General features: G+C 42.3%; 3 protein-coding genes across 5 annotated transcripts in view; 2 read left to right on the top strand and 1 right to left on the bottom strand.

The window, feature by feature from the left end:
• Positions 1 to 5: 5 nt before the first annotated feature.
• Positions 6 to 22,020, top strand: prr36a (proline rich 36a). The gene is made up of 6 exons (XM_058047915.2): positions 6 to 190; positions 9,873 to 10,526; positions 10,602 to 10,695; positions 12,981 to 13,243; positions 13,315 to 15,708; positions 17,686 to 22,020. Exons 2-6 carry the CDS (start codon positions 9,944 to 9,946, stop codon positions 18,657 to 18,659), a joined length of 4,308 nt encoding a protein of 1,435 aa, XP_057903898.2. The 5' UTR covers positions 6 to 190; positions 9,873 to 9,943; the 3' UTR covers positions 18,660 to 22,020.
• A 274-nt stretch (positions 22,021 to 22,294) lies between these two features.
• Positions 22,295 to 24,957, bottom strand: lg9h19orf67 (linkage group 9 C19orf67 homolog). The gene is made up of 7 exons (XM_058049993.2): positions 24,526 to 24,957; positions 24,139 to 24,217; positions 23,951 to 24,074; positions 23,723 to 23,832; positions 23,459 to 23,632; positions 23,247 to 23,390; positions 22,295 to 22,521 (listed from the first exon to the last, which is right to left on the bottom strand). The coding sequence occupies exons 1-7, from the start codon at positions 24,599 to 24,601 to the stop codon at positions 22,398 to 22,400; spliced, it is 831 nt and encodes a 276-aa protein (XP_057905976.2). The 5' UTR covers positions 24,602 to 24,957; the 3' UTR covers positions 22,295 to 22,397.
• An 844-nt stretch (positions 24,958 to 25,801) lies between these two features.
• Positions 25,802 to 26,753, top strand: part of pkn1a (protein kinase N1a) — a 32,715-nt gene continuing 31,763 nt past the window's right edge. Inside the window, exons 1-2 of one of the 3 annotated variants that reach the window (XM_078793350.1) lie at positions 25,802 to 26,110; positions 26,176 to 26,417. Coding sequence is in view for 1 of the 3 variants with exons in the window: in XM_058048107.2 (XP_057904090.1) it covers positions 26,397 to 26,417 (21 nt within the window). In the remaining 2 variants the exon portion in view is untranslated. Of the gene's footprint in view, positions 26,418 to 26,753 lie in introns of all 3 variants that reach the window. The other 2 variants (XM_078793349.1, XM_058048107.2) reach the window with 2 other exon arrangements.

Genomic DNA, 26,753 nt, shown 5'->3' on the forward strand with positions numbered 1-26,753 from the left:
CCCCCCCCCCCCTCCGCCCGCGTCCTTTATGAGCGAGGAAAGCCTGCCGCGGTTTAAACGTGGAGGAAAGGACACGCAGAAAGGGGGACGCCGCTATTGTTACTCCTGAGACATTTAGCAACCCGACGACATTTTTTTTGTGTGTATTTCGCCCCCAGCAAAGGAAGGACTGTTCTTCTTCCGGCTGAAGGTAAGAGCAATTTATAAGTCATGACGTCTCCGGCGCGAGACGCACTATTCTAAATGACAGAATATTGCATATTAGAGGCTTTAATAATATATTATTTTCGTCAATGACACAAGCAAAGTCAATACCATTGTCATGCCATTGCGCCTGTGTGATAATTGTTTGAAAATGGTACTTCCGAGCAGTGCATCTGTTTGTTTGATGTGGTGATGGACATGCTAGCTTTGTCACGGTGCACCAGGACGGCGTCTCTTGCTGTGTTTCAGACGCACATGGAGCCTTGTGGTGGCCAAGGCTGTCGCCTGTCGTTGTGGTGTATGTCTCTTCATTTCATTTTATTTTGTGTATGTATTTACCGCTTTAGCAGGTTGCCACACTGCTTGTTGTCTTGTGAGGCGCCACCGGGGCCTGCAGCTAAACCGAGCAGAATGTTTGTCCCAAGCGCCAAATGGTATTATTAAAGGTCCGCTTCAGCCACCAAACACCCCCCTCCATCACACAATGTATGCTCAAGTGAGACCACCTAAGAGATCCTGGCAGTGTCACAGTATACCCATATGATCATCAATATATTAAAATATAGAATAAATAATATTTTGTATATAATACAGGTGAAAAAATGCAAAGCTAGCCCACAGAAATTGTCAAGGTACTACAGCAGGAACCCAAGGATGTGCAAACCTAAGGACTTGCACAAAACAGGCTGACCAAGGCTGTCCCGGTCCACCTGCTTCCAAGTGGACTCAAGTCCTGAGTGAGACAAGTGCGCTGACCACACCAATGTACCAAAACACAGAATAATTTTTAAAATAAGTCAAATGTAAGCCGAGGCATAAATGCAGTATTTAAGCATACCTGACTTTTCCCAAGAAAGTTCACTGAAGTAGTTGGTAAACCTGTCTCATTGCGGCACACCTCTGGGAAACTTTTAGATGTTTTTATGCCAAAATGACACCATAGAAATAAATGATTTTCCTATAATTGTATGTGACCTGGTTGGCATCACATGTGATTTTGATTGGACGATGTGCGTGCCACATACTTTGTCCAATCAAGGCACAAGTTTATGCATAAGCTGAGCTGAGAACATGTTTTGGACTCTTGACAAATACGAGTGTGCATGCTATCCAAGCCACACTAAAGTGACCACTAAGTATCTTACTTCCCTATTTTTTTTAATGTCGAAGTACAACTACACCATAAAGAAGGGTTTGTGTGATGATAACCATAGATCAGAAATGGAACTCAGTCACATAGCGATAGTATTCTAACAAAAGTGCTCCATGCGTGCTGTGTGCGAGGCAGATCAAGCAAAACCTTCCACACACTGTTACAACTGTTACTTGCAATGTCCGCTCTCATTGGCAGGCCGACTGGTGGAATAGTATCTTTCAGTACAAGACGTGTTGGGCTCATTATTTCAAAAATAATCCTCAGGTAAAATAAAACAAAAAAACATCTTGCTGAGTCTTCACATCAATGTTGTTGATAGCTGTTTTTGTTTAGTTTGTAGCTTGTGGAATCTAAAAGTTGACCAACTGTTCGGCTTATTGCCACAACTGTACAATGTACAATACACGTGAGGCATGATTTATAACCTCCTGTTAACTTTTCAAAATATAGTATCAGAATAATTAGAAATATAATAATACTTGGTGTTAGCTAAAATAACAATATAGCTGTAGCTTGAAAGTTTTTTTGAAAGCGTCAAAGTAGCCTTGTTGCAATGACGTGTATTGTTAGCAAGCTCGTGTTAACTAATTTTCTCGCATTATAATACACATGGGGGGGTTGCACTGCCCCTTTAAGGTTTGGCTGTACTTGTTTATCATACATGATTAGTATTTTACTTGTAGCTGTATCAGCATTAAATTGTACGCAATGATGGATGTTTTGCTCAAATTGAGGGAAACCTATAGAAGTAAGTTAAAAGTGAAACCAAAACGAAATGGCTTCTTCCCATTGGTTCCCTTCCACAAGGTTTCTTGTAAATCAGTAGTTGCACTGCGTAATCCGGCCATCAAACAAATGTTAATGAATACATTGCCTCAGTGAGGTACGTAATAACCAAACTTGTGTTGATGGTGGGAATGTCGTCATGTACGGTGTTATCGATGCTTTTGACTGACTGATATTTAATATTACTTCATTAAATTACATTATGGTTCCTGGCCCCATTTTGACTTGATTACATAATCATGTGTTTTGGTCCTTCCTGGGTGTGGTGGGCAGGGCTTTACGAGTCTCCGCTGGGATTGACAGAAGTCATTAATATGCACACATGTCGCCACCACTGGGAATCCTTATGCCGCTACTGCTGAAGGGTGTGAGTTGACTTGTCAAAGGGGTGTGAAACCATGTGTGAATCCCTTGGATTCTCCAGTTGGCTGAACTTTCAACTGCTGTGTCCCAATTCAAGGGCCTCTCAAGCTTGAATGCAGCCTGCTGTGTCGAATCATTCTATCTATTAAAATCCAAACATTTAATTGTGGACAGAGTGTGCACTCATTGATCCCGAATGACTGGCATTGAGTCACTAAATGTGGTCAAATTCCAAATAGTTTGACACAAAAATTTCCATTCTAGATGGAGTCATTTCTTTCTTTCCTTGAAAGTCGCTACTTGGTACCACTACTTTGACACAGGTGCTTTATGGGATGCCTGTACCTGACAAAAAGGAGAGGTGAGCTATTTTATCACTGCCAATATTTAATTGTAGTTTATTTACCAAGTAAATCTCAACTGTGTGCTCACTTGAATATGGGCATCATGCAATTTGGTAAAAGACACCAGAAAGTCCAATAAGAGAAAAGAAAGATGTCGTCAATTGACTACACATTTTACCGACTTTATTTGCACAATTTATTTTTGTAGTGATGGGCTGCCACAATCAGTTACATGTATTGGAAACCCTGCATTAAAATATGCATTTAGATAAGCCGTTGGTGAGTATGCGTTATTTAAGCATACATTGTTTACATTTGCTTGTAAATGGAGATTGTTTTGGATAAAATACGGAGCTTAGCACATGACCCTCAAACATAAAATGTGTTTTTCATGTCATTCATCAGTCCTAAATGTGGCCCAAGTCTGCATAAAAGACTCCCCTTTGTCTCTCAGCCTTGAGAAAACAAAGGAAACACCTGTAGGTTGCTGGGAACAATGCTGCACTGTACATTATGGAATCCCAATCAACCGGTCTTCCTTTTACAAGTGACTATTCAGTCCTCCAGCTGCTATACTTCCATCTGTTTAGCGTTCATATTCCTGCATCGCTCTGCTAAAACCTAGTGTTCCTACACCGCTCTCAGCTCTGGTTTTCCAATTAGCGCTTCCCTGCCCATTAGGATAAAGTGGTGAATGCTGGCACTGCACTTTTAAGGCTCTCAGACCGTCTGGCACTGTGAGACTGGGCACATCCATCCATTTTCTATACCGCTTATCCTCATTAGGGGTGTGGGGGTTTGCTGGAGCCTATCCCAGCTGAGACTGGATACAGTCCACCTTGAATATGAAGGGTAAATTAGTGCTCGTATTGCCTACTTGGGAAGCTGGATTTCACTTCTAAAGCAACACAGAGTATCCAAGATAAAGTTTGGTGCAATTGTATGTTTGCTCAGTTTGGCTACTCCTGGAGTACTTAAGGAAGTATTTGGTAGGGGTGTCCGGATACAACTTCTTCACTTTTGATTCTGCTATTGCATCCTTGAATATTGTCTGACACTAATATCCCATATTAGTACATATCATACATACTTTTATTACTTCGTTTTATCAATAATAAGCATAATGTAGCGACACTCAATGAGGCATTTAATCCCCACATCACTCATAGGGATTGGCTTTTTTTCCACTGTTGCAGATGCTGCAAACAGCGGTGCATGGTCTGGAATGGACTGCTTGTATCAGAGCGCCAATATCAGAGGTTTTAGATGCAGGTCGATATAATCCAATATTGCTTCTTTGGCTGATATTGGACTGATATTTGATGTCTATTTGATCGAGTTGATTGTTGGCCTCAGTTTACCCTTTTGATTGAGAGGGGTAGTAACTGATCGGGCCCTCTGGCTTTCCAGCATCATATTGACTATCTGTCGGCATGCCTGTGGTCAGCTGGCTTGTATTTTATTTGCTGAGGCTGGGAGAATCTCTCCATCCATCCATTATCAAACACATAGCAGTCTCAGCCGGGAAACCCTGACTTCACTCTCCCCAGCCACCTCAGTTCCTCCGGGAGCTTTCAAAGTTTTAGGCTCGGATAGGTGTTTTCAAAGTGTGGCCCAGTGAGACTCCTAGAGAAACTAGAGCTGGGGCCTCCACTGCTCCCTAGAAAACTGAAGTTTGCAGGGTCGAAAAAAATGTAAAACGCTAAGCTGACATGATGTGCGCAACACGTGTCTGGTGTGAATTCGGGTTACCCTAATGCTTTTGTCCACCTCTAGGGGAGGCCCGCCTCAAACTTTGTAAACTGCTGGATTACGGCATATGAAACATGCTTACCACAGCGTCTTTGGCCTCATCCCAGATGAGCATGCCCAGAGAGATTTCAAAGAGGCATCCTTTCGACATGGAATCGGTCTAGTTGTGTTGCATACACAGGAATGCAACCAATTTATTAGTCGCTATGCCTGCTTTCATACTGTCACGAATGCGATGGATGGTTTCTGTCTTGGCAACTGCAATTTTGTGCTAACCCAGTAATTGGATTTTCTTCAATTATTAATATACTGAGTTTTAGGGTGTGTTTTTCATACTTTGGTTGGTATTTCAGGGGTTAAAGTTGGTCTAGTTTTCTTATTTTTTGCAATTTAATATACAGAGTGAAATGGCACTAATAAACTGGGATTTTTTTTGTTGGCTTCAATAATACTGTATTTGCAATCTCACATGGAGTTACAGTAAAGTCTTTGATAGCAAAGTGTAGCATCCTAATAAGATGTGTTGCAATCAGGCGACATGCTAACGACCTCCAGTAATCCAGTTATTTGTCACAGTTAATTGGTTCCAGACCTAACCGATAAGTGATTTTCCTCAAAGTAGTATGATTCAATATTAATAGTATACATACTGTAGTTGCATAGTTACAGCATAGAAAACCAGTTTATGGCTTTCTAAATACGATTTATACCATTATTAAAGCCCTCTAGACATCAAATAACAGGACTGTACTACATGCTGAACTACTAAGTTCAGTTCTATATGTAAACAAAACAGCACCAGAGTTCATTTTGAACCAGTGATGAATCTGTCGGTTAGGCCCTTACCAGAGTTTCAGTATTGTGTGCACAGCTGACCCAAGTGAACCAAGAGGGAGCGCTCTCATACTGACACACCCCATACCCAAATCAATTCCCAGAATGCCATGTGATATGGCTTTAAGATGGCAGGCTGTTTCTGCTTTTAGTTTCAGTATCTTTTATCCGTTGCATTTTTCTTGGTTATCAGTGCAAGCTGCCTCTCCATCCTGTTGCACTAGTTAATCCACTGCATAAAAAACCCACCCCCACCTTCTTCCAGTGCCACGCCTGAGAGTGTTAGATGGGGTGTAGACAATAGAACTGGTATTTTCCCCCTCCCCCTCCATTACTATCTTCATGTCGGCTTGATACAAACACTTGTTTTGATTGTTTGATACATGCTCATCCCCACTTCCAATGTTCCTCTTCCCCTTGTAGCATCACCCTAACAACGCTGGCCAACAGACTGTTTTCATAACAGCAGGATGTGTACTGCTGCCAAGTTGAGAACAGATTGTAACCCATTTCCCCACGGCCGATTGGAACGCTGCACCCTCAATGGCCGCACGTCCCTTTTTGGACACTTCCCCCTCAAAGGCTAACTGGCTTACTCCATTTAACTTGCGGCTACACTTAACCACCTGCTCCTAATGGCTTTATTGAGAGGCTTCTAGTCACTTAGCACATGTAGAGTCCCGTGGGGAAGTGATTATAAGATGAAGGTATCGCCATAAGCTATGTCTGACCTATTGTGTTCTGTTGTTGTTTCACTTTTTTTTGGTGGAAAAGCAGAGTGTTGCTACACCCAAGGCTATCAAACAAAGGAGTAATTAATTATTTAAACGGAGACTGATACTGTACAAGACAAACATGGATTGAATTACTCTGATAAACAAAGGATAGTGGCTACAAATTGTTTCACATTTTCCATGGTCTTCTTTTTGCCACTTAGGATTGGAACACTTTGTCCAAAATATCTTCCAAAACATCTGGTTGTCAACAGCCTAGTTTCAAGAATGAGATCTAGAGGTTTCATGTGCTGTTTTGCTTGTATTCACTATCAGCTGACTACCACTGCTCATGGAACCAGTCATCACTGACACACTTCATATTGCTTTTAGCAGTTACTGGTATAGTCATCCAGTTGTTCAGCGCTTTAGCCTCTAGTGTCTAATGTTCCAAATGGTCAGCCACATGGTTACATATTTCACTTGTCACTATGAAAACCAAATAGTTGGCATGCAATTACAATTAACCTGGGCATTTCCTTATTTTCTTCAGTGAATGGAGAAAATGAGAAACTCACATGTACTCTGTGTCTTAATGTGTGTTGTGTTAACGGTCATTGGTATTCCAGGAAGTTGTCAGTGTGTGTTTTCACACTGATATTACAAAAAGTACCTTCTGTGGTAAGTGCAGCAACAGATTTTTTTTACATGCACATTCTCTCACCTCATGGAACAAAGTTACTGTTAATAGTAGTAGTTGTACTCCTGGTATGCATGCATGCATGCCCCGCCTTTTGGATGCTTGAAAGTTAATGATCAGCCATCCAGACCTTGTGCACTGTGTCAATGTTTAATATGACTACGCCTTTATTTATATTTTTTTAAATATTTTTTTTCTACAACAGAGGGTTGATTCACTACACCCAGTGCAACCTCAGTAAGTATAAAGAAAAAAAAATATCTTAAACCATAACTTGAATGACAAAGGCATTATTTGCAGGCAGTTCATCTCATTTGGATGCCTTGGAGGAGTCAGTGTTTACAAGTCACAATTTGACATCATGCAAACACATTCTTTAGATATGCATGTTTACCTGTGAAGTGCATCGACTCACTGGCCTCCCTCTGACCCTTTCATTCCATCCGTTTGTGGCACAAAATCAACACATATAACCAGCTGTCGCTTTTAGAAGCTTGAGGAAGTCTTTTCGGCTGGAATGTGGATGTGTGGGGTGTGCTTTGGCAACTAATGTGTTCCTTTCTGACATTAATCATCATGCAGTTTATTCTTTGCCAGATTTTACACTACAGTATATGGAAAATGTTCAAATGCGAATTCTTGTCTGCAATGACCAGAAGTAAAGTTTGAGCGTAACTGTCTCCCCTCATGCGTCTACTTTTATCTTGTTTTTATAAAATCATTATTATAACGTCAGTTTAGAGGAAATCTGCAAATGACAGTATAAACAGCCCTCTCTCCACCCCCCCTCTACAGTCCGTACAATGCATTCCAAAGCTGTGCTCTGCTACAACACTGCAAAATCCCTCTCTGCATGTATTAGACAAAGTATTAAAAGTGACCCATTTTGACATGCACTGCTTGAAATGTGTAGGCATGCACTGTATTTGAGTGAAATGATGTCATTGTCTTCGAGGCAAGGAGACAATGGTGAGATTTACTGACATTGCCATTTTTCCCTTCTTAAAAGAAATGAGGTGTAAATATTGAGGTCATCGAGTACTCAAGTCTAGACAAGCTGTAAATAAACTTGGGGGTTGGCAGCATTTAAAAAAGCCATAGACTGACTCGTAGACTGTCATTCGTCTGCCTTTACACCACAAAGCTAGCCAAGATGAAAGCTATTTGATTCTCACTAAATATGTACAGTATAAAATGATGCATGGAAAACAGCTTTATTATTTTTTTCTAACAAGAATCTTTTATGCAAATGCAAAGTACACAAAATGACAATATTGCTCTCTGACAGTGCTGGCCATTTACTGTGACTTATTGGAAGTTTGTCATGTTTTTTAAATGTTTCAAACAGCGGTGGATGACTGAAGGAATCAGGGCCTTGCGAAAATCATCATGTATTTTTTTTGTTGTTGTCGCAGCTGCTTGCTGCTACACAATGAGGTTGTTCGTATTAAACTTCCCCAGTTCTGTGATTTTTCAAACTTAAAAATACAGCCATACGGTTAACGACACTCCTGCTCTTTGCTATACAGCACACGTTGTTGGGATCACATGGGCGCAATCTAGTGTTGCTGGAAAGTGCTAGCATGGAGTCTGAAATGGTGTCTGGATGCAGGCTGATATAATCTGAGTCGTGTGTTTGTTTGTTTGTTTTTTTGTTTTGGTCGCTATTATTTTTGGGGCACCCTTGAATGTAGACATTTTCCAAAGAATTAAATCAGCAGCTCAATCTCACTGCCGTTCATTCAGATGTCTGTGTGTGAATGGGATTTTAATGATCCAGTGCACTTCCTGCGTGCTGCATCACACAGTGTCCGCTGGTTAGAGATGATGCAATTACTTGTCCAGAAGGGGGTCATCAAGAGGAATGTGATTCAACCTGCTATCTGTTAAATCCCCAGCATTAGGCGCTGGCTGACCATGCCATTTGAACACTCTTCCTTTTTCCTTTCTGGGTTATAGACCAGGACCACCACTTCTTGGAGGGCTTTACCCGATTATCCAATATTTAGCTTTTCTTATTGTCAAATGCATGATTTACTTGTTTTTGGTATCTTTCTACTTCCCCAAGTCATACATATTATACAGATTCAAATTGTTTGTTTGGTATGTGGTTTTCAAAAGAACAAAAGAATTAGGCAACAGTCTTTCTAGTGACTCATTAGACAGCTATTCTGTAAGCGACAATATCATATTGGACCAAGTAAAACTCAATGGAACAGGATTAATTTTTTTTTGAATGCAACAATGAAATCTGCTATGTGAACCGATTTTAAGACATGAAGTTTCGCATGAAACCTTGGTTTGATAGGTATTACGATTTCATTTCCTAAACCAAAAAGTATAACAAGTATTTATTTTGGGGGGGTTAATGAATTGATGTAAATGCACCCCAATAGATGGTACATGGAAATATACAACACACCAGGTTTGGTATAGTTTATACCTTTTTTAATTGTGACAGACTGTTCTGTTGAGCAGTTTGTTTCCTCATCTTGTAGAGTTTGGCCCAAAGGGATCCTTTAGTATCCAGTCCGTCTGTTTCTGGAAGTGCTGGAGAAGATTTGTCTATTTCTAGCAAATTATAAGAATCAAATAAGATACTTTCTTGTCCTAATAATCCTGCACAGTCATGTCACAAACACAACAGTACATCCCTTTCCCTGTCGGGGCACTGTGGCTTCCCAACTGTGCAGTTTTTTTCTTTTCATATTGTTTTGAACCATTAAATGTGCAATATCCACTTGTGGTGATCCATGGGATTAGTTTCGGTGCCTGGAGCAATGTGTTGGCCATTGCTATGGTGGCCAATGGATTGACAATTAAGCAATTGGAGAGTCAAGCAGCGAGTTTAGAGAAGAGATTTATTGGCGTCTCCCATAATTCACTTCCTGTTTTTCCACTCTCCCCAAATTCCTCAGAGGCCCATACCCATAAATGGCCTTTCCTGTTGCGTCTGAGCATATTTGTTAACTGTAAGAAGGGTGGCTCATTGAAACAAATTCTTCTTTTTATCTCCGCAGAAGTGTCGCGTGAAGTCTGCAGTCCATCTCTCCAATATAACCAGAAACAGCAGAAACCTCATTGTCAGGGAATGAAACCGGATGGGGTTACCATGGACACCACAGATGCCACAGAGCCCACTGAAGGTGCAGCAATTGCAGAGCCCTCTGTGTCGCAGGACCAGCCAATACAGCGAGCTGCAATGCCACCAGAGCCAGCTGAGAATGATGTTGCACCTGAGGCTACTACAAAGACCAATGGCAAGCCGGAAGGAGCAGACCCCAAAGTCAAACCGCAAGCTATTGCATCCAAAATGCAAGCCGTGACAAAAGTGTCCTCGGGATCCAAGTCTCAGCCAAGCACTGCTGCTTCATATCGCCATGTAAATAACACCCATTCGTCTACCAACAATTCATCAAAGACCACCTCAGGCGATAAAACCGCACCAAAATCATTAGTAGCAGGGGCTGTGCCCAGAAGACCAGTGGGTGTTGCAGCTGTTTCACTCACTGTCAAGGCTCCAAACAAGGGGACCAATAAAAGACACACAGAAGCTGAACAATTGAGGGCTACATCAAGTGCTGCTGCCTCAGTAACCAACGGTACCAAACACACAACACTCAACAAGAGACTGGCTGCTGAAAATGATAGAGCCGTCCGAACCAAAGCCTCAGGTGAGTCAGCATAAAGTAAAAATGACTGTCAGTTTGTTTAAGTCCAGTGTACTAATATTAGTTGGCCCTACCCAGTTACTGCTGGCCGATCAGCTGGATCTTCTGCCCCAAAACCAAGCACTAATACTGCATCCAAAGCTGAGGGTGGTGCCATTCCAAAGACCAAAAGGTATACACACATTTTAATTTCAGTCCAACATGGGTATGAATACATTTTGAATTGTGCAACCATTTGAAATTCTGGTGCAAAATCTATGTAAAAATACGCTTCAGTTCAAATCTCATGCAACATGAACGTAAGTGTTTTTATTTTTTTTCTGCAAAGTCCTCAGTGACATGACATGATACATTACCACTATTGTTAAATTGCACAGTCGGGGGTGTCTGCTTTTGGAACGGAACTAGAGGCAATGTCATGGCCATCATGAGGGGCTGTAGAATTGAAAGATTCCAGTCTTTATTGTCAAGGAGATAACCATAGGCCTTAAGCCCCAGCGGTGTGTGCTCCTCTCAAGCAGTAAAGCAGCTGGGTTTTCTGCAAAGTAAAAGCCAAACAAAGTATTGCTAGTGAGTTAGGTCTGCATTTGCTCTGGTCTCAGAATGGTCTTTTGAAGCTACATTTCCAGAAATAAGAACAAAAATATTTGGGTATGGTTTGTTTTAAAACAAAGCTGGGGACATTCCACTGCTGTTGATCCTGTCTGCAGTGTCTTCAAGATGGAAGAAGACCACTCCAGTATAACTCCTAGTGGATAGTGTTGATGGAGGTGAAGGGGTGATGGATGGGTGCGGCACCTGCTCACTGTGTCAACAAGACAGTTACACTACATGTGTCACTGCATGTATGATTTGTAGATATTGAATGTGGGACACTTGCATGTATGTTTGTCCCTGTCTGCCCTTTTTATCTAACATTTTCCCTTTTTGGGTTTTTAATGGTATTTATTTTTGCCAAGAAATGTAGTCGTCAATAGAGCAGCTCATCGCCGTCCACTAATGCTTTGTAGGCACCCCGCTGAGTGTTGATGTTGTCTTGGAGCAAAGTTGTTTGCCAAGTTTATGGGATTCTTTTTTCATTCATTCATCCATTTTCTACCGCTTATCCTCACAAGGGTTGTGGGGGTGCTGGAGCCTATCCCAGCTGTCTTCGGGCGAGAGGTGGGGTACACCCTAGACTGGTCACCAGCCAATCACAGGGCACATAGACAAACAACCATTCGCACTCACATTCATACCTATGGACAATTAACCTAGCATGTTTTTGGAATGTGGGAGGAAACCGGAGTACCCGGAGAAAACCCATGCATGCACAGGGAGAACATGCAAACTCCACACAGAGATGGCTGAGGGTGGAATCAAACTCAGGTCTCGTTGCTGTGTGGCCTGGGGATTTTATTTTATTTTTTGGCAAAATTTAGTTTATATACGCTACTCACACAAAGTTAGTAATCACATTTCCAGTGAAATTTCAGGATGATTCTAAAATGTGGTTAACATGTTGGCCACATAGTCAATTGGGAAGTGGGTTCGGATAGCCATTTAGCATCTCTGTGTGGAGTTTGTATGTTCTCCCCATGAATGAGTGGGTTTTTTTCCCCACATTCCAAAAACATGTTTTGTTAATTGGCGACTCCAAATTGTCTCTTCGCACTGCAAACCCTCTTTCGCGAATACCTTCTCTGATTTCATATCAACATTTGCAGTAAAAGTGTCTGTGGCTTATGACTTATTTGTTATTGGCCCGTGGCAAATTGTAGATAAAATAAAAATAAAAAAAAACAGCAGTAGAAGACATTGTAGCAAAAAAAGCGGAAATGTTTGGAGGGAAAAAACCCTGCCTTTTCCCCTCTGATTTGGCTGGATTATGTAAAAACTGCTTAACCTACTTCCATGATGCTAAGTGGAGGGGTGGAGCTACATTCTGCTCTAAAACTGGTCACAGATGTGAAACCAAGATGTTTTTAAAAACATTCAAGATGTTTCAAAATGCTGTTAATTTCTCAGTGAATAATGCATGAATCATGATGATATTGCATTTTTCCACTCGAGAGCAATGAAAAATAAGTAGTTTATGAAAACATGAAGCAAAAATAATGTACTGCATTAAGTGTGACTGAATGGGGACTAAAGTGTGGTCTAAAGCAAAAGGATAACTGGAGATACTTTAAAGACAAATCCTCATTGGTGGTTTAGATACACACTTGACAGTACATGCTGAAAAAAACACTTATGTTAAAAGATCAACTGTGGACTACAAGGTTTCCATTCAACAGTGACAGTAATGATAAACTATTTTGTCTCTTTGTACACCTGATGTTATCTTGGGGAAGGAAACAAATGTTCATTCTGCCATCTGCATGCAGACAGGACACTTGACTCACAGAGAACGTGTTCTTATCCGTTTACATCACCTCACCAAATGAGCAAAAATCTGCATATTTCCCGTGTCTCCAGGCCTGCTACAGCCCCTTCAACATCTCAGGCAGCAGCATCTGCATCCAGGCACGGTAGCACGGCCGCAGCCAGACTGGCCAATACAGCAACATCTCCCTCAGGATCACGCACAGCATCATCTACAACCAGGGTGGGCAACAATGTAGCGTCCAGGCCACTTAGCAGTTCCGGCGCATCTAGAGCTGCATCTAGAGTTACCACAGTACCCTCTACTGGCAGGACCACTGCAACACAGCCTCACTCATCAGCTGCTGCCAAGAAAGGTGAGGGGAAATCCTATTGTTGAAATAATTATGATTGTTATTTTCCTGATATTATGTTTGTGTTGCACCAGATGTTGGTCAACCCCCTTCCGCTGCAAAAAGGCCAGCTGCTGCTAAAAAACCTGAACCCTCCAAACCTACAACCACCGGAAAGCCCACGTCTGCCTCCAAATGGGCCGCAGTGCCCAAAAAAGCCGATCCCAAGGTGTGTCAGACTAAAGTTCAACATGCAAAACCTAGTGCAACAAAGAATCCTGGTGTTGCTGCTCCAAAGTTTCAAGCAGCCAGCAAACCTCTCTTGGCAAGAACTCCGCCTGGCTTTCCCGCCAACAAATCCACAAACAGAAGCACCATGCTGTCAAAACATGGAAACAAACCCACTCAGGCGGTGTCTCCTTTCCCTGCCGTCAGAAAGACGAAAGCTTCAAACTGTGCTCCTTCTGGACAGGGACATCCTGGCACTGATAGAGCGGTACAACCTGCTAGACAAGAACCAGTAAACATGCGTTCATATGCGACTTTACCTCAAACACCACCTGCAGCTGTCCCTCTGCCAGAGGAAGTCCTGCCCCAAACCTCAGCTGAGGACTCCACACCAGCGGAGCTCCCTGATGTGACGGCTCAGAGTCATCCAGCTGCTTCTTCTCCTCCACGCAGCCTTGTCACTACAGACTTGCCCGAAGTCTCTCAGCCTGAGGAACAACGCAAAAGCAATTCTCAATTATCACAGCCAGAGCAGGTCTCACCCCCTGTGGAGGTTCCACCACCACCACCAGAGACCAGCAATGAGCCTCTTGAAGCGTTGGCGGACCTAAAGCCCGCCATGTCTGAAGCTCTGTCAACAGCTGCAAAGTCGGTCTCTTCACTGTTAACTCTGAACTATGAGGAAGATGAAGAAGAAAAGGAGGCAAGCCAGCCGGTTTCTGTTTCTGAAATGAGCGGCACTACTCAGCCCACAGAGGATTCACGTCCCGGATCAGCAGGACTAGCAGGAGGCTCTACTTGGAAGGCAAGTGGCGCCTTCTTTTCTGAGTTGGACTCTCTGAGCGGCAGCCAACAGGGAGCGTCGGAGTTTAGCGCTCCAGGCGTCTTGGAGGGCACTGAGAGTATAGATGATCTTGGAGATGGTAGCCTTAAAGGAGCCATAGACATGGAAGGAGCCTCTGTGAGCTCGCCTGATTTAGAGAAGGTTCCTGACATACCCGTGAACGACTTTGAGGAGGATGACGATGACGACGATAGAGTGTGCGACATGGACGTGGGCTCGGAGCGCACAGACGAGCTACAGAGACTCCGGCATGACAACGATGTGGATGACGAGGAGGATGAGGACGTGGAGATGGCAAGTGAAGGGGTAACTGAGAGTGGTCTGGAAAGCTATGGGAACGCCGATGAAGATGACTTTGCGGAGGATGAAAGGCTGGACAACTTGAACAGGTTGGCCCAGATCCCTCCCCCTCCTCAGCTACCCTCGGCCCCAGGCGCTCAGTGGGACCAACCCAACCCGTTTGCAGATCCCTGGGCAGAACATGTTCAACCGCAGCAGATCCCTGAAGCAGTCTCTCAGCCCAACCCTGTGGAAGCTGCAGTCAGCCCTTTGGTAGACCCGTTGCAAGAAGACTCAGAAACCCCATCCCAATCTCCAGCTCAGGCCTGGCTGGAAATAAGTTCTGATCCATGTGTTCCTGAAAACCCAGAAGCCCCTACTCATTCCTCTGAGAAGAATGAAGGCCATCAGGGTGTTGCGCCCCTGCATGCTCTGCCTCCACTACCTGCAGCCATAGTGAGCAGTGAAAGCGGACCTCCAGAAGAGACACAGCTTCTGGTGACCTCTCCCCAGCCGGATCTGGTGGACAGGAGACACCAGCAGATCAAGGCACAGACCATGCCAGCAGATGAAATTCTACGAGGGGTGGTAACTGCGCTCACTTCCAACCCTTCCTCTACCTCCGTAACAGAGGATGAAGCCAGTGACACAGAAGGGGAAGCTCTACTGGATGATTCCTTGGAGACTCCAGCCGTCTTTCAACAGAACCTAACCTTTGAGAGCCAGCCTAAAGCCCAACGTTGCCTCACCACCGTAGAAGAAGCGGAGGAATCTGAGACGGCCGGTTTGACGGACGACGCCACGCCGCCTTCAGCTACCTCGCTGGCATCCTATGGCTTCGACTCTGTGACCACAGCCTCCAACGCCCTGTCCACAGGCGAGAGCTGCATCAAGAGCCCTGGCATCTTCTCTCTGGAGGAGCTGCCCGAGGAATTCAAAGAACCGTCTCATCCCACCCAGCCCAGCCTCGCGGAACAGCAGTACATAAAGTGCAGTAAACAGGAAGCGGAGTCCACTGAGGAAGTGCCTGCTCCCTCACCAACTCGGAGCTCTTTGGAGCCATCGGAAGAAACAGCGGAAGACGTCCATCCTCCGTACTATTCTGCTATCTGTGAAAAGACTGACTCCTCTTTTGCAGGTAATGTATAGTAAACTCGTCCCTCTTCTGTGGCCTCGTCGTCAGTGTGTGTCCTAGCATCTGTTGGGGTGGTGATAACTGAGAGCAAAAAGGAATTACAAAAATTAAAAAAAGGCATTCCCAATTACATAAAAGTTCCATTATATGGCTGAAATTCCTGTATGTGCAATAGCCACTTTTATTACTACTATTATGAATTAGGCCCCTGACCTTGCATGACTGACTGGTGCAGCACCTAAAGATGGAAACATGACCATCGAAGGCCTATACGACAAATGTGGTGTGACTTGTTTAAAAAAAATAAAATATATGAAGCCTATTTATCCTACCGAATGAATCGTACACCAACATCCACATGTCTTGATTGTATTTTGTTTTCTTGCACTTTAAACTGTATATCATTGTACGCCTGTCAGTCTTTTGAGAAATTAAACTTGAAATAAAGATACATTATTTTAATGATTTATACTCATTGTAAAGTTTTATTAAAATTGGTGACAGATCAGCGACTTCTTTAGCCAGCATTTCTAGAAATAGGTGTTCATAGTACAATGCAGGCCACAGTCGTCATCCACAAAGGTTTAAAAAAAAAAATGACTACCAAAATATTGTAATTGTCAATTAATTGGATCATTAATTTAATTGTTTCATTTCTACTCTTTGTTGAGTCACCTTTAATCCAAAAGGCTTCTTCAGTTCAAAATGTTTTGGTGTGGAGTCTGCCTGTTTATGTCCCTGGTGGGCGTGTCCCCCAGGGGTGGTCACAGTCGGCTTTTTGGAATGACAGTCCTGCATAGCAATAGGTCATTCACCTGGATGTTGGCAAAAATGACTTGTCAGTAGCCACACTTCCCATGGATTGAGACGATCTTTGGGGGAGAGATGTCATGGAATTGTAGACAATAGGTCTTTGGAGGTGTTCTTTTCTAGATTGACAGAAATGGCTGACGGTCATTGAATGCACCTGTGCACTCAAAATGCTAAGTAGGTGTATCAGAATTATGGTTAACTAATATTATTGGCGTATTTTGGCATTGGTTTTACCATGTAATTATGTCAAAACAAAACTACGATCACATACTTATTTTCTTTTGGTATGTGGGCCTCGGTGGAAAAAAGTTTGGACTGTCATGGTCCCCTACTTGATGCTGTTACACAGATTTTCCAGTACAGGACTTACCTTTTTCGTGAATCTGATGGACAAAACTTCCCTTCCTGAAGAATGGTTTTCCAAGAGTTGATGACCTGATCTTCTCATCAACGGATCCAAAAGCGCTGCTCCCAGCAACAAAGACGTTTGTTTAACAAGATCACCCTTGCTGGTTGCACTATAGGTGTGTTTTGAAGAAACTGCACTGAAGAGCATGACACTCTTTATGTAACAACCTGATTTTCATCTCATTTCTGTTTTATATGCTATGCTGAATAGCTTGGCTCTAGGACTTCATCAGTAATTGTTTTAACCCACTTTCCCCAGAACACTTCATTGTTGAGGCCTGCTTAGGTTTGCATAAAACGTCTTTTAAAGCCAAGCTATTGTTTTGCCATGCCGGTTCATGTACTGTACGCAAATGCATGGAGAGCTTTTGCATGTCTTATTGAAATCACTGGTGAAATCACAGCTTGGAAGAGATTGCATATACAGGAAGTTGGCTGCATTTTATTTTATTTTGTGTTGACAGGCACCTTGGTTTTGTGGGTGTACATATTCATTATTTGGGCAGGGGAAATTTTGCACATTTTTGCTCTCACCCCAGTCACCTCACCACCCCTGGTTGCCATTTTCTGCACTGTTTTCTCAGTTGTACTTACTCCTTTTTAAATTAGGATGGCATACATATTGTGGCTGTTTTCCTCACCCTGCTTTCTTCACTCGTAAAGGACACAGTTTTTCTTCACCCCTTTTTGGCTTGCACTTACACTGCACTCCTTACCGTAACACCCCCCCCCCCCCCCCTACTTCCTTTGCACACACAGGCCTCACCGCGCCAACTCATCGCCGCCATCACATGGCACACACCAGACCTCACGCCGAATCTCACATCACGCTTCCGCGTCTGACCTGCGCCGACCTCCCGCCCAGGAGCAGCGGGCAGCAGACACTCAGCCCCCAGCTTCGCCGGCTGGAGCAGCACCAGAAGCAGCTGCTGGAGATGCAGCAGCGCAGGGAGCAGCAGAGCAGACCGCTTGAGGGAGCCGAGCTGGAGAGGAAGAGCAGGGAGGAGGAGGAGCAGAGAAGGAAAAAAGACGAGGCGGAGGAGGAGATAAAAAGGAACAAGGCACGGGAAGAGATGGAGGAGGATGAGGAGGAGAAGAAGAGGAAGGAACTGGAGTTGCAGCTGCAGCAGCAACAAGACGAGCTGAAGCAAAGGCAGCAGATCATGCAGTGGCAACAAGAACTGGAGCAGTCGTCTAAAAGTCAGACTGTGGTCCTGTCCCCTTCCTCGGGCCTGTGCACCATCTACGAAGCTCTGGAGAACAGCGATGAAGATGAACTTCTGGAGCTGAAGAGAGAAGAAAGGGTGAATGACAACGCTTGTACTGACTATCAAAGAAGGATGACACCAAACGGCGACGACTCGTCCCACCCAGACTTACCCCAAACAGGCACCCTGTCCCACAACGGAGACCACTCGTCACCTTGCCCGCCTGACTCCCCCGAGCGCCCGCCCCCCTTGGACCTGGACTGGGGCAAGAAAGTGGACATCGTGCAGCAGCTGATCAATCAGACTTTACTGCTGAACAGAGACGGCTGCTCCTCCCTGCTGCTGCTGCCAGGGGGTGCCGGAGGGACCCTGAGCCCCCTGGAGAGCAGCCTGTGGCCCAGCCTCCTGCCTCCCATCACCCCACCGTCGGCCACCGTCACCTCTGTGAGTAGCTTCTCCCCAGAAACTGCCGGAAGCTCCCCGCAGGGGGACTGGACCGTAGTGGAGCTGGAGACGCATCACTAGTATGTGGTGCTCAAGTATCCTGAATCATGGTGCTGTAGATTTGAAGACAAAATACTCAACAAACATGGCTTCAAATCCAATGTCCACACACTGAACACATTAAGTACACCTGCACCAGCTAATGGGACCCAACAAGCTTTTTTTCATATTTACAAAAATACACACATGATTATTAATTAATGTCCCCTTATAATTTTAATGTTCTCATTTGTCATGCAAGTGTAAAAAGAACATTCATTCAGTTTCTATGAGGGGTGCTGGAGCCTATCCCAGCTGTCTTCGGGCGAGAGGCGGGGTACACCCTGGACCGGTCGCCAGCCAATCACAGGACACATATAGACAAACAACCATTCACACTCACATTCATACCGATGGACAATTTGGAGTCGCCAATTAACCTAACCTGGGATTGAACTCAGGTCTCCTAGCTGTGAGATTTGCGCGCTAACCACTCGACTGCCATGCAACCCGTAAAAAGAACATAAGTATAGTGCAAGTATTGCGGCAGCGCTGGCCCTCCTTGAATACAAGTTGCATAACCTAATATCATTTTTGGTGTATATTCTTCTGATGTTAAGCCTTGAAACAGGCCTTATTGAGGCTGCACAAAAGCCTAAAGTGAAAGGAACACTGCTCAAAAAATAAAGGGAACACCTATATAACATCTGAGATCTAAATTAAATCTATATAAATGCAGATAGAGTTCCAAATCTTTAAAAGAAAATTGAGTTATTATGGTTCAGGAATTTTTTATCTTTGTAATGGCAACTGTTTCAGGCATTGGATCTCAGTCAACGTGTGCAGGTGTACATAATGTTGTATTATGCACAATAGTGGAGAATCAGGTGGACTGATCCCTTTATTCCAGATCTCTGAGCCATGGAAGCACACTAATGGAAGTTTTTTGGAACGTTCCATTCTTGGAGGGATTCATCATCTATTTCAAGTAGTATACACTGGAGATGACACAAAGGAACTTTTTGTTTGACATGCAACATTGCAAGCATCGACTTGCACTACCCCCCCCCCCCCCCCGTCCCACCCACACCACCACCAAAGGTCAATATGACTGTGTGTGTTTGAATGTAATGTATACAGTGTTCCCTCGTTCACATTTTGCTGTGTTTTGTAGCACTTCTTTGCATATGAATTGAACTGCCCGTTTAAAAAGCATTGAATTGTGGGGAGATGAGTCTCTTCCCTCTGTTGGCTTTCTGCGTCCCGATTGGCTGTCGACTATTGTCAATCAGTCTCCTTAGCGCTACCCTGCCGTGGCTCCTGCCTGTGTCATAGCTAGCTTGTAAATGTGTGAAGGAGGCGGACGGCAACAGGACAACTACTGCAACAGTATGTTTTAACAAGGATACAAAAACCCTACAGTACAGCGAAACAGGAGGGGAGAAAATATACGTGGGTGACTTAATTTGTTGTCGGACTTGGAGGTTTGAGAGCGTTTAAACAAGAGATGTAAACAAGACAGAGAAAAGTGCATAAAGCGTACGGTGATGGGCCTACATTGGGAACTTATCCCTGTGATAAACTTGGGAACACTGTATATGATATGAAGTATTTCCCTTTGATGCATTTCAGCCAGGCACTAGTTTTTAATTGCTTATTTGTGTCCATAAACATACTCTGGAGTTGAATGCTGCTGAGAAAAGTGATCTTAACATTGGACTTCCAATGTGATGATGTTACTGGAGTTCTTTTCTATTGTCATTGTGATGGCTGCCTTCACCACTGTAGATTGATTACCATGTTTAGATTATGCAATGATGACATAACTCTCCTGTGATTGAGTCAGGGGCGACCCTGGGATAGGCTCCAGTTCACACTCGACCCTCATCAGTACAAGTGGTATAGAATATAAATGAATTAGCTCATTTAGAACACAGATATAGAAGGAACAGTCCATATAAAGCAAGATGGTGTCTATCCAGGTGTACAATTTTGCTGTTGCAAACAGAGTAGTTTTTAAAGGTTTTATTTGTATTACATTTGTAATTACAAAAGGTCAGAATATTGGAAAAGTTTAGCATTTTACAAGAATGTCATCATTTTTACACAAAATGATCATTCTGCAAGGGCGTACAGCTGTTTAAAGAGTAGTTCCCAAAGTTTTCAGCATTTGACCGGAAGCCATGCTGTTCATATCGTGAGGCGTTCAAGCGCACTACGTAACTTGCAGACACCAACGTAATCACATTGTTTTTTGTTTTTGATTTTATTCACCTAGGGTGTAAAAGATGTCATTTTATAAGATGTGAAATCGGGAACTCAGAAAGGAAGTACAACAAATGTATAATATTTCAAGAAAAACATGAATTCTGGAATCAAGTGATAATAGTTCCCTCTTTTTGGGAATCCAGTGTTTTGCTCATTCATTCTGAAAAATGTACTTTTGATGCAATATGAATGTTTTTTTTTAATCAGCTTTGATCTCATATCATTACGTTTTCTTACAATATTATGACTTTATTTACATGAATTGACATAATACATCATAATGTCATCATACATCTTTCTAAAATGAAGCTTGTTGGACTTTGGCAAAGGTTTTGTGATCCATCTGTGTCCCAAGTTATGTGTCTGCCGTGTTTGGTAGTCAGTGTGCTGGTGAAGGTCCTTTTATTAATATGAAAACGAAGACGGCCTAATATGACTAATATATCCAATATGACTTTATAAACACTAAATGGTCCCAAAACTCTAAATGTATAGTTGTACTCCACCACACTGTAGCCCATCTAACATCCTGTGGATTTTCAAATGCCTTTGGTAGTAGAGGATTTTGTGCTTTTTGTGCAGTTACTCTACCCAGTGAGTTAGTTTTATATTTACGGTCATTAAGTTAATCCCAAGAAGACACATTTTTATCGCTAAAGTACTGATCTTCCAAATGAACAGTTTTGTATCAGCAGTCATGTGTAGCAGCTTAGAATCAAGCTTTGTTTTATGTTTGCATTCCAGCACATTTGAATGCATATCAGGGCTAGATTTATTTATTTTGTATCATTTAAAGAGTGATTGGTTACTTCAATGAAGGAGAAAATAAGGTTTAAATTGTTGGGTTGTTTGTAAATGTATATTTCTGTTTTTTTATGAACTAGAATGAAGAATGTAAGGTGTTATTGTTTGTTTTTGTGGGGAAATGGCCTTTTTTCCCCTCCCACCATGAAGTTAATCTCTGCAACATTTGCTAAATAATCATCTGAATTAGAGGATGATGTGTTGTAATGTAAATCGTATGCTTAAAAATGACAGGGCATTGGGCTGCATGTATTTTTCATTATTCTGAAGGCTGTAAATCTGTTGTGTGTAATTATTTCAACATGGTTTGATGTAAATAAATGTTTTTTTTAATAATGATTCTGGAAACATTTTTTTAAACAATAAAAACTGTAAAAACATTTACAAACCCTTTTAGAAAATTACTATTTACATTTTTAAACATATTGAGCACAATAAAACAATCAAAATATGGTGAATTTACACACATACTATACTGCTCAATTTTCTATATGACAAACGCTTGCAAATGGAACAAGACATAACAAGAAAACAAAAAAATCACCATCCGGTGAATGCAGCTGGCTTAAACAGCAAACCAACTTTGTCTGAAAACACATAACACTTAAAAGGCAACAGTGGAATAATTAAAATAATTAAAACGAGCACAAGGCAACCACTCGGACAGGGCCTGTATCACAAAGCAAGGTGTGCCGATTCAGTGTAGGTTTACTCATCCTGCTGGGACATGAGCATCTGCCTCAGGTGATCTGTGGCGATGCAGCATGATGGTTCTTTACTGCCCAGGAACAACAACTTATTGAAGGCAGCTTGAGGAACATCACATGTGATCCTAAAGCAAAAGAGGAAAAAAAGACTCGATTAATCCGAGTTGATTGTGCTTTGTTGCATCGTCGCAATAGTCTTCAATGCTTCTGCTATACCCTCCACTTTTTCAGTGCTTTGGTTCTTTGCACAAGCTCTGATGAAACATTAAATTATTATAAATTAATTTTTATTTATTATTAAATTATTAAATAATTTTTTAATGTTAATTTTAATTTTTTGAAACAAAATAAAATGGAAAAATAAATAAACAAATCAAAAAACTAATGAAACAAGTGAAACAAATGAATAAATAAATTTTTATTTATTATTAAATTATTAAATAAATGTTTAATGTTAATTTTTCGACACAAAATAAGATGGAATAATAAATAAGCAAATCAAAAAACATATCAAGGCGGGGGCCTCAAACTAGCGTCCAGCGGGCCGCAAGTTTGAGACCCCTGGTCTAAATTGTCCATGGGTATGAATGTGAGTGCGAATGGTTGTTTGACTATATGTGCTCTGTGATTGGCTGGCGACCAGTCCAGGGTTTACAATATCTCCCGCCTGAAGTCAGCTGGGATACGCTCCAGCATACACCCGCAGAATAGAAAATGGATGGATACTCTACTGTATGATGGCAACTGTTTGACCCTGGAACAGATACTGATTGAGTTGGAAGGAGGTGGAGCTATATATAAAAATAAAGTGCTATAGTATTTAGTATATGTGTACAGTGTGTAATACTACCAGTCAGAGATGTCCTCTGTGTCAGGCTTCACCTGCACCCACTGACCAATGGACCACAGTCGCAACACACCGGAATCACAGGTGACCACGTCTGCGCCTAAGTCTGCATGTATGTTGGGAATGTCCTCGTAGCACAGGAAGTAGCTTAAAAAAAACAAACAAAACCACATTTTCATTGAAAGAAATGAATTCGGGACAAAAAGAAGACTCACTACTCTGTTTCAGGTTCCTTCTCGCCACTGGGAGCAATTCTCTCCACGTTCCATCGCATGCGTTTGAACAGACCGGTGGTGACCCCCGCCAGGTACGGTGCTGGCTTACAGTAGAGGAACATAGTCAGCTTCTGTTCGCCCAGTTGAGTTTGGCCGATGCAGAAGTGAGACAGACTGAAGACACAGAGAAGAGACTTGATTTTATTATTATTTATTTTCCCAAATGAATTAACATGTTAATAGTGATTTGAAATGCGTGTTTACTTATCGGGCTCAATTTCGTCCAAATTGAGAAGATTGTGGCTGGCCAAGCTCAACACCAGATGTTCCAAAGCGTCACACAGCTGCTGAGAGATCTGCAACAGCTGCGCATACTAAACACACAGAGATAGTATAAACATGTCTGCCCAGTCTCTAGATTGCTTCTCAATCTCCTTGTGCAAATGTGCAACCACTGCAGTAAAATAGTGTACATTATGTGCATGTGAGTACCATGATGTCAGAAGGCAACATCTTATTCCAGGCTGTGTATTCCAGGAAATTGAAATAAGGCTGACAAGTGTAAATGAAACTCCTTACAGACGCCGCTACAAGTCCACTTTCTCCTGTGATGTTACTGCAACAAATTGTATTAATTTAAAAAAAAAATCATATTTAATATAATATATTTAAAACCTTACCTATTGATAATATGATAGTACAGGTCCTCTGCTTTGCCGAGGAAAAACTGGACCTGCAGCTGCAGGGACTGGATCATACCTGTTAAGGGAGAATTGACACTAGTATGGACTGGATGCTCTTTCTGACTGGCAAGCTGCTGTACAAGGACTGGACACACGGGGGCACTACTTCCTCACTACGCAGCAATGCCAAAGTAGCCAGGTAATTGCTGTATATTTTGTTATTTTAAGGATATTTTTGTGCTTTTATTTACCACATATAGCAAGCGACATTGGTTAAAAACGTAATGTTTTCATAAAAATTACAAACATTGTTTAGTAAATGAGTGGGGCGCTTCATCTATCGTCAAGCCCACACGGGTAGTTTTAATTGGGTCGCCCACTCACCGTTAATCCACTGCATTGGTTGGACCGACTGTCCTGGCAGAGTTTTAATCATCATAACCGGTTTAGCATCCATCATATTGGCTGAAGTTCTTAATACAAATAAGACAAATAAAAAAAAAATCTAACTACGAAATGAGGCTAAGGCTAATGTCTATGCTAACTGTCTGTGGTGCTCGTGTACAACTAATTAACGATAACAAACTGATAAAATTAGCAAAAAAAAAAGCTTCTAAATAAACTACTCCCGCCGACTTAAAGTATACTGATATTTATATCCGAATTACAAAACAATACAATTACTTTGAATGTTGATGGTGTTGGAGTTCGTCTTATTTTTTAGCTAGTCAGCAACCATTGGTAGCTCAAAACATTGGCAGGTTGAAAGGTCAAAGGTCAGCGGCAGAAAATTAAATAAATCAGGAGAATATTGTTGCTCTAAAATAAAAAGCACAACTGTTTTCTTTTTCTCTGAAATGTGAAAAAAAATCCTTTTTGCAAAAGTTTTCCCCAAAGTTACAATTAATGTTCTCTATATGATGTATTATACTAGTGCTACTACTATAGCACTATATACTGTAGTGCTATACCATATAGTAATATACTATAATGTATATACTGGATGCTACTGCGGCTTCGAACTTTGAGTTTGAGCATTTTTCCCCAAAAAATATGTATGTTAAGTTACATAATTATCGTCATTATCATCAATATTATGTTGTTTTGAGCTTATTGTCAGGGGATAGTAAATCTATACTACTTTCCAAGCTGCACACTAACTTCTGTAAAGTATATCTAAGTTTTATAATAATATGATTAATATGATTTTAATATGATTTTACATATGATTTGCATATTTTTGTGTGCGTAAGTACAGAAAGCAAATGGAAACACAGCAGGCTATATCTTTTTAGCCAACATACAAATGCAATTCCTGGAGGAGACTGAGCTAATCTGACTAATGCTAGCTAAATAGGTAAAACAGCAAAAAACAATTTTTTTTATTCACAGGAAATTAATTTAAACAATTAAACACAAATGACCACCCACTCTGGTGATAGTGCTGTCCTTTCTTCAACAGTTGGTTGACATCACACTTTACGGTTGACTTGACAACCACACGTCATGTGACTCACTCGGCCGCGCGCCTTGCCGGGCTACAATGAATGGCCAAGCAGTGTCGAACACTCACACGCACGTACGCTCTTTTTACTGCTAAACCGTCGTGTGCGTTAGGATATCGTGAGAGTGTTATGTTATGTGTGTTCGTTCTGAAAATGTTTTTTTAAAAAAACGGCGTGTGTTAACAGCCGCGCGCACGCTCGTTCACGCACTGACAGGCGGCGTCCAGTGTCACGTGACACGGGAAGCGCCTCGGAGAGCGAGGCGTGTTGGCGGTTCACGGATGTTACCAATACCGGTGCTAGCGAGCAAACTCACACACACACGGAACAAGTGGTGGCTTTTCTTTTGCTATTTTCAGTGAATACCCGCCGCGGATGTGACTTTTTCAGCCGCAGGACGAGAATGAGGCACCGATGGGGGCTTTATTTTAACCGCAGGGTTCATTGTTGCAGCTGCCATTGTGGTGCGGTTTGGATGATTGAACGCGAGACGGAGTGAACACGTTCTTATGTCTGCTTTTTAACACAGTGTCAGAGGGAGGCTCGGTAAAACGGCCAAGGGTGGGTCCACCCAAAACGAGGATTACCTCTTCACCGCCTTTGTGTCAACAGGCTGTTTGGACAAAGTTGAGGCAACATCCATCTTTGTGTGCTATTGTTTCCGAGGGGTGACGGCCCATTGACGAGGGGGACCAACCCCTACATGAGCACAGGTCGTCCGGCTGTTTGAACACAGCGACAGGGACCGCGATGGCCAACGACTCAATACAAGTAAGTTCATTAATGATGAATTTGATGTGTCATTTTCAGTGATTTGCCTGAAACCCTTTCTTTTGATGATGCACATTTTCATTAAACACATCACATTACATATTACAGTACTATATTTTATGGATTTTTGGATTGGATTTGTTAACCATATAGTTAACTTGATACAAACAAAGAAACAACCATCTTATAATGGCCCTTAGCCATGTCTGTTTTTCTATATGTAAATGCACTTAGCTATGTTCTTAATTGTCTCTTCACTTGGTAGCAGCTAGCTAACTAATACTTGTGTTTTAGGGAACCTTGATGTACACTTTGTCGTGTACATTGTTCAGTTTG

Source organism: Doryrhamphus excisus, linkage group LG9 (genome assembly GCF_037039965.1).
Source record: "Doryrhamphus excisus strain RoL-2023G ecotype Guam linkage group LG9, RoL_Dexc_Guam_v1.1, whole genome shotgun sequence".
NCBI lineage: Eukaryota > Metazoa > Chordata > Actinopteri > Syngnathiformes > Syngnathidae > Doryrhamphus > Doryrhamphus excisus.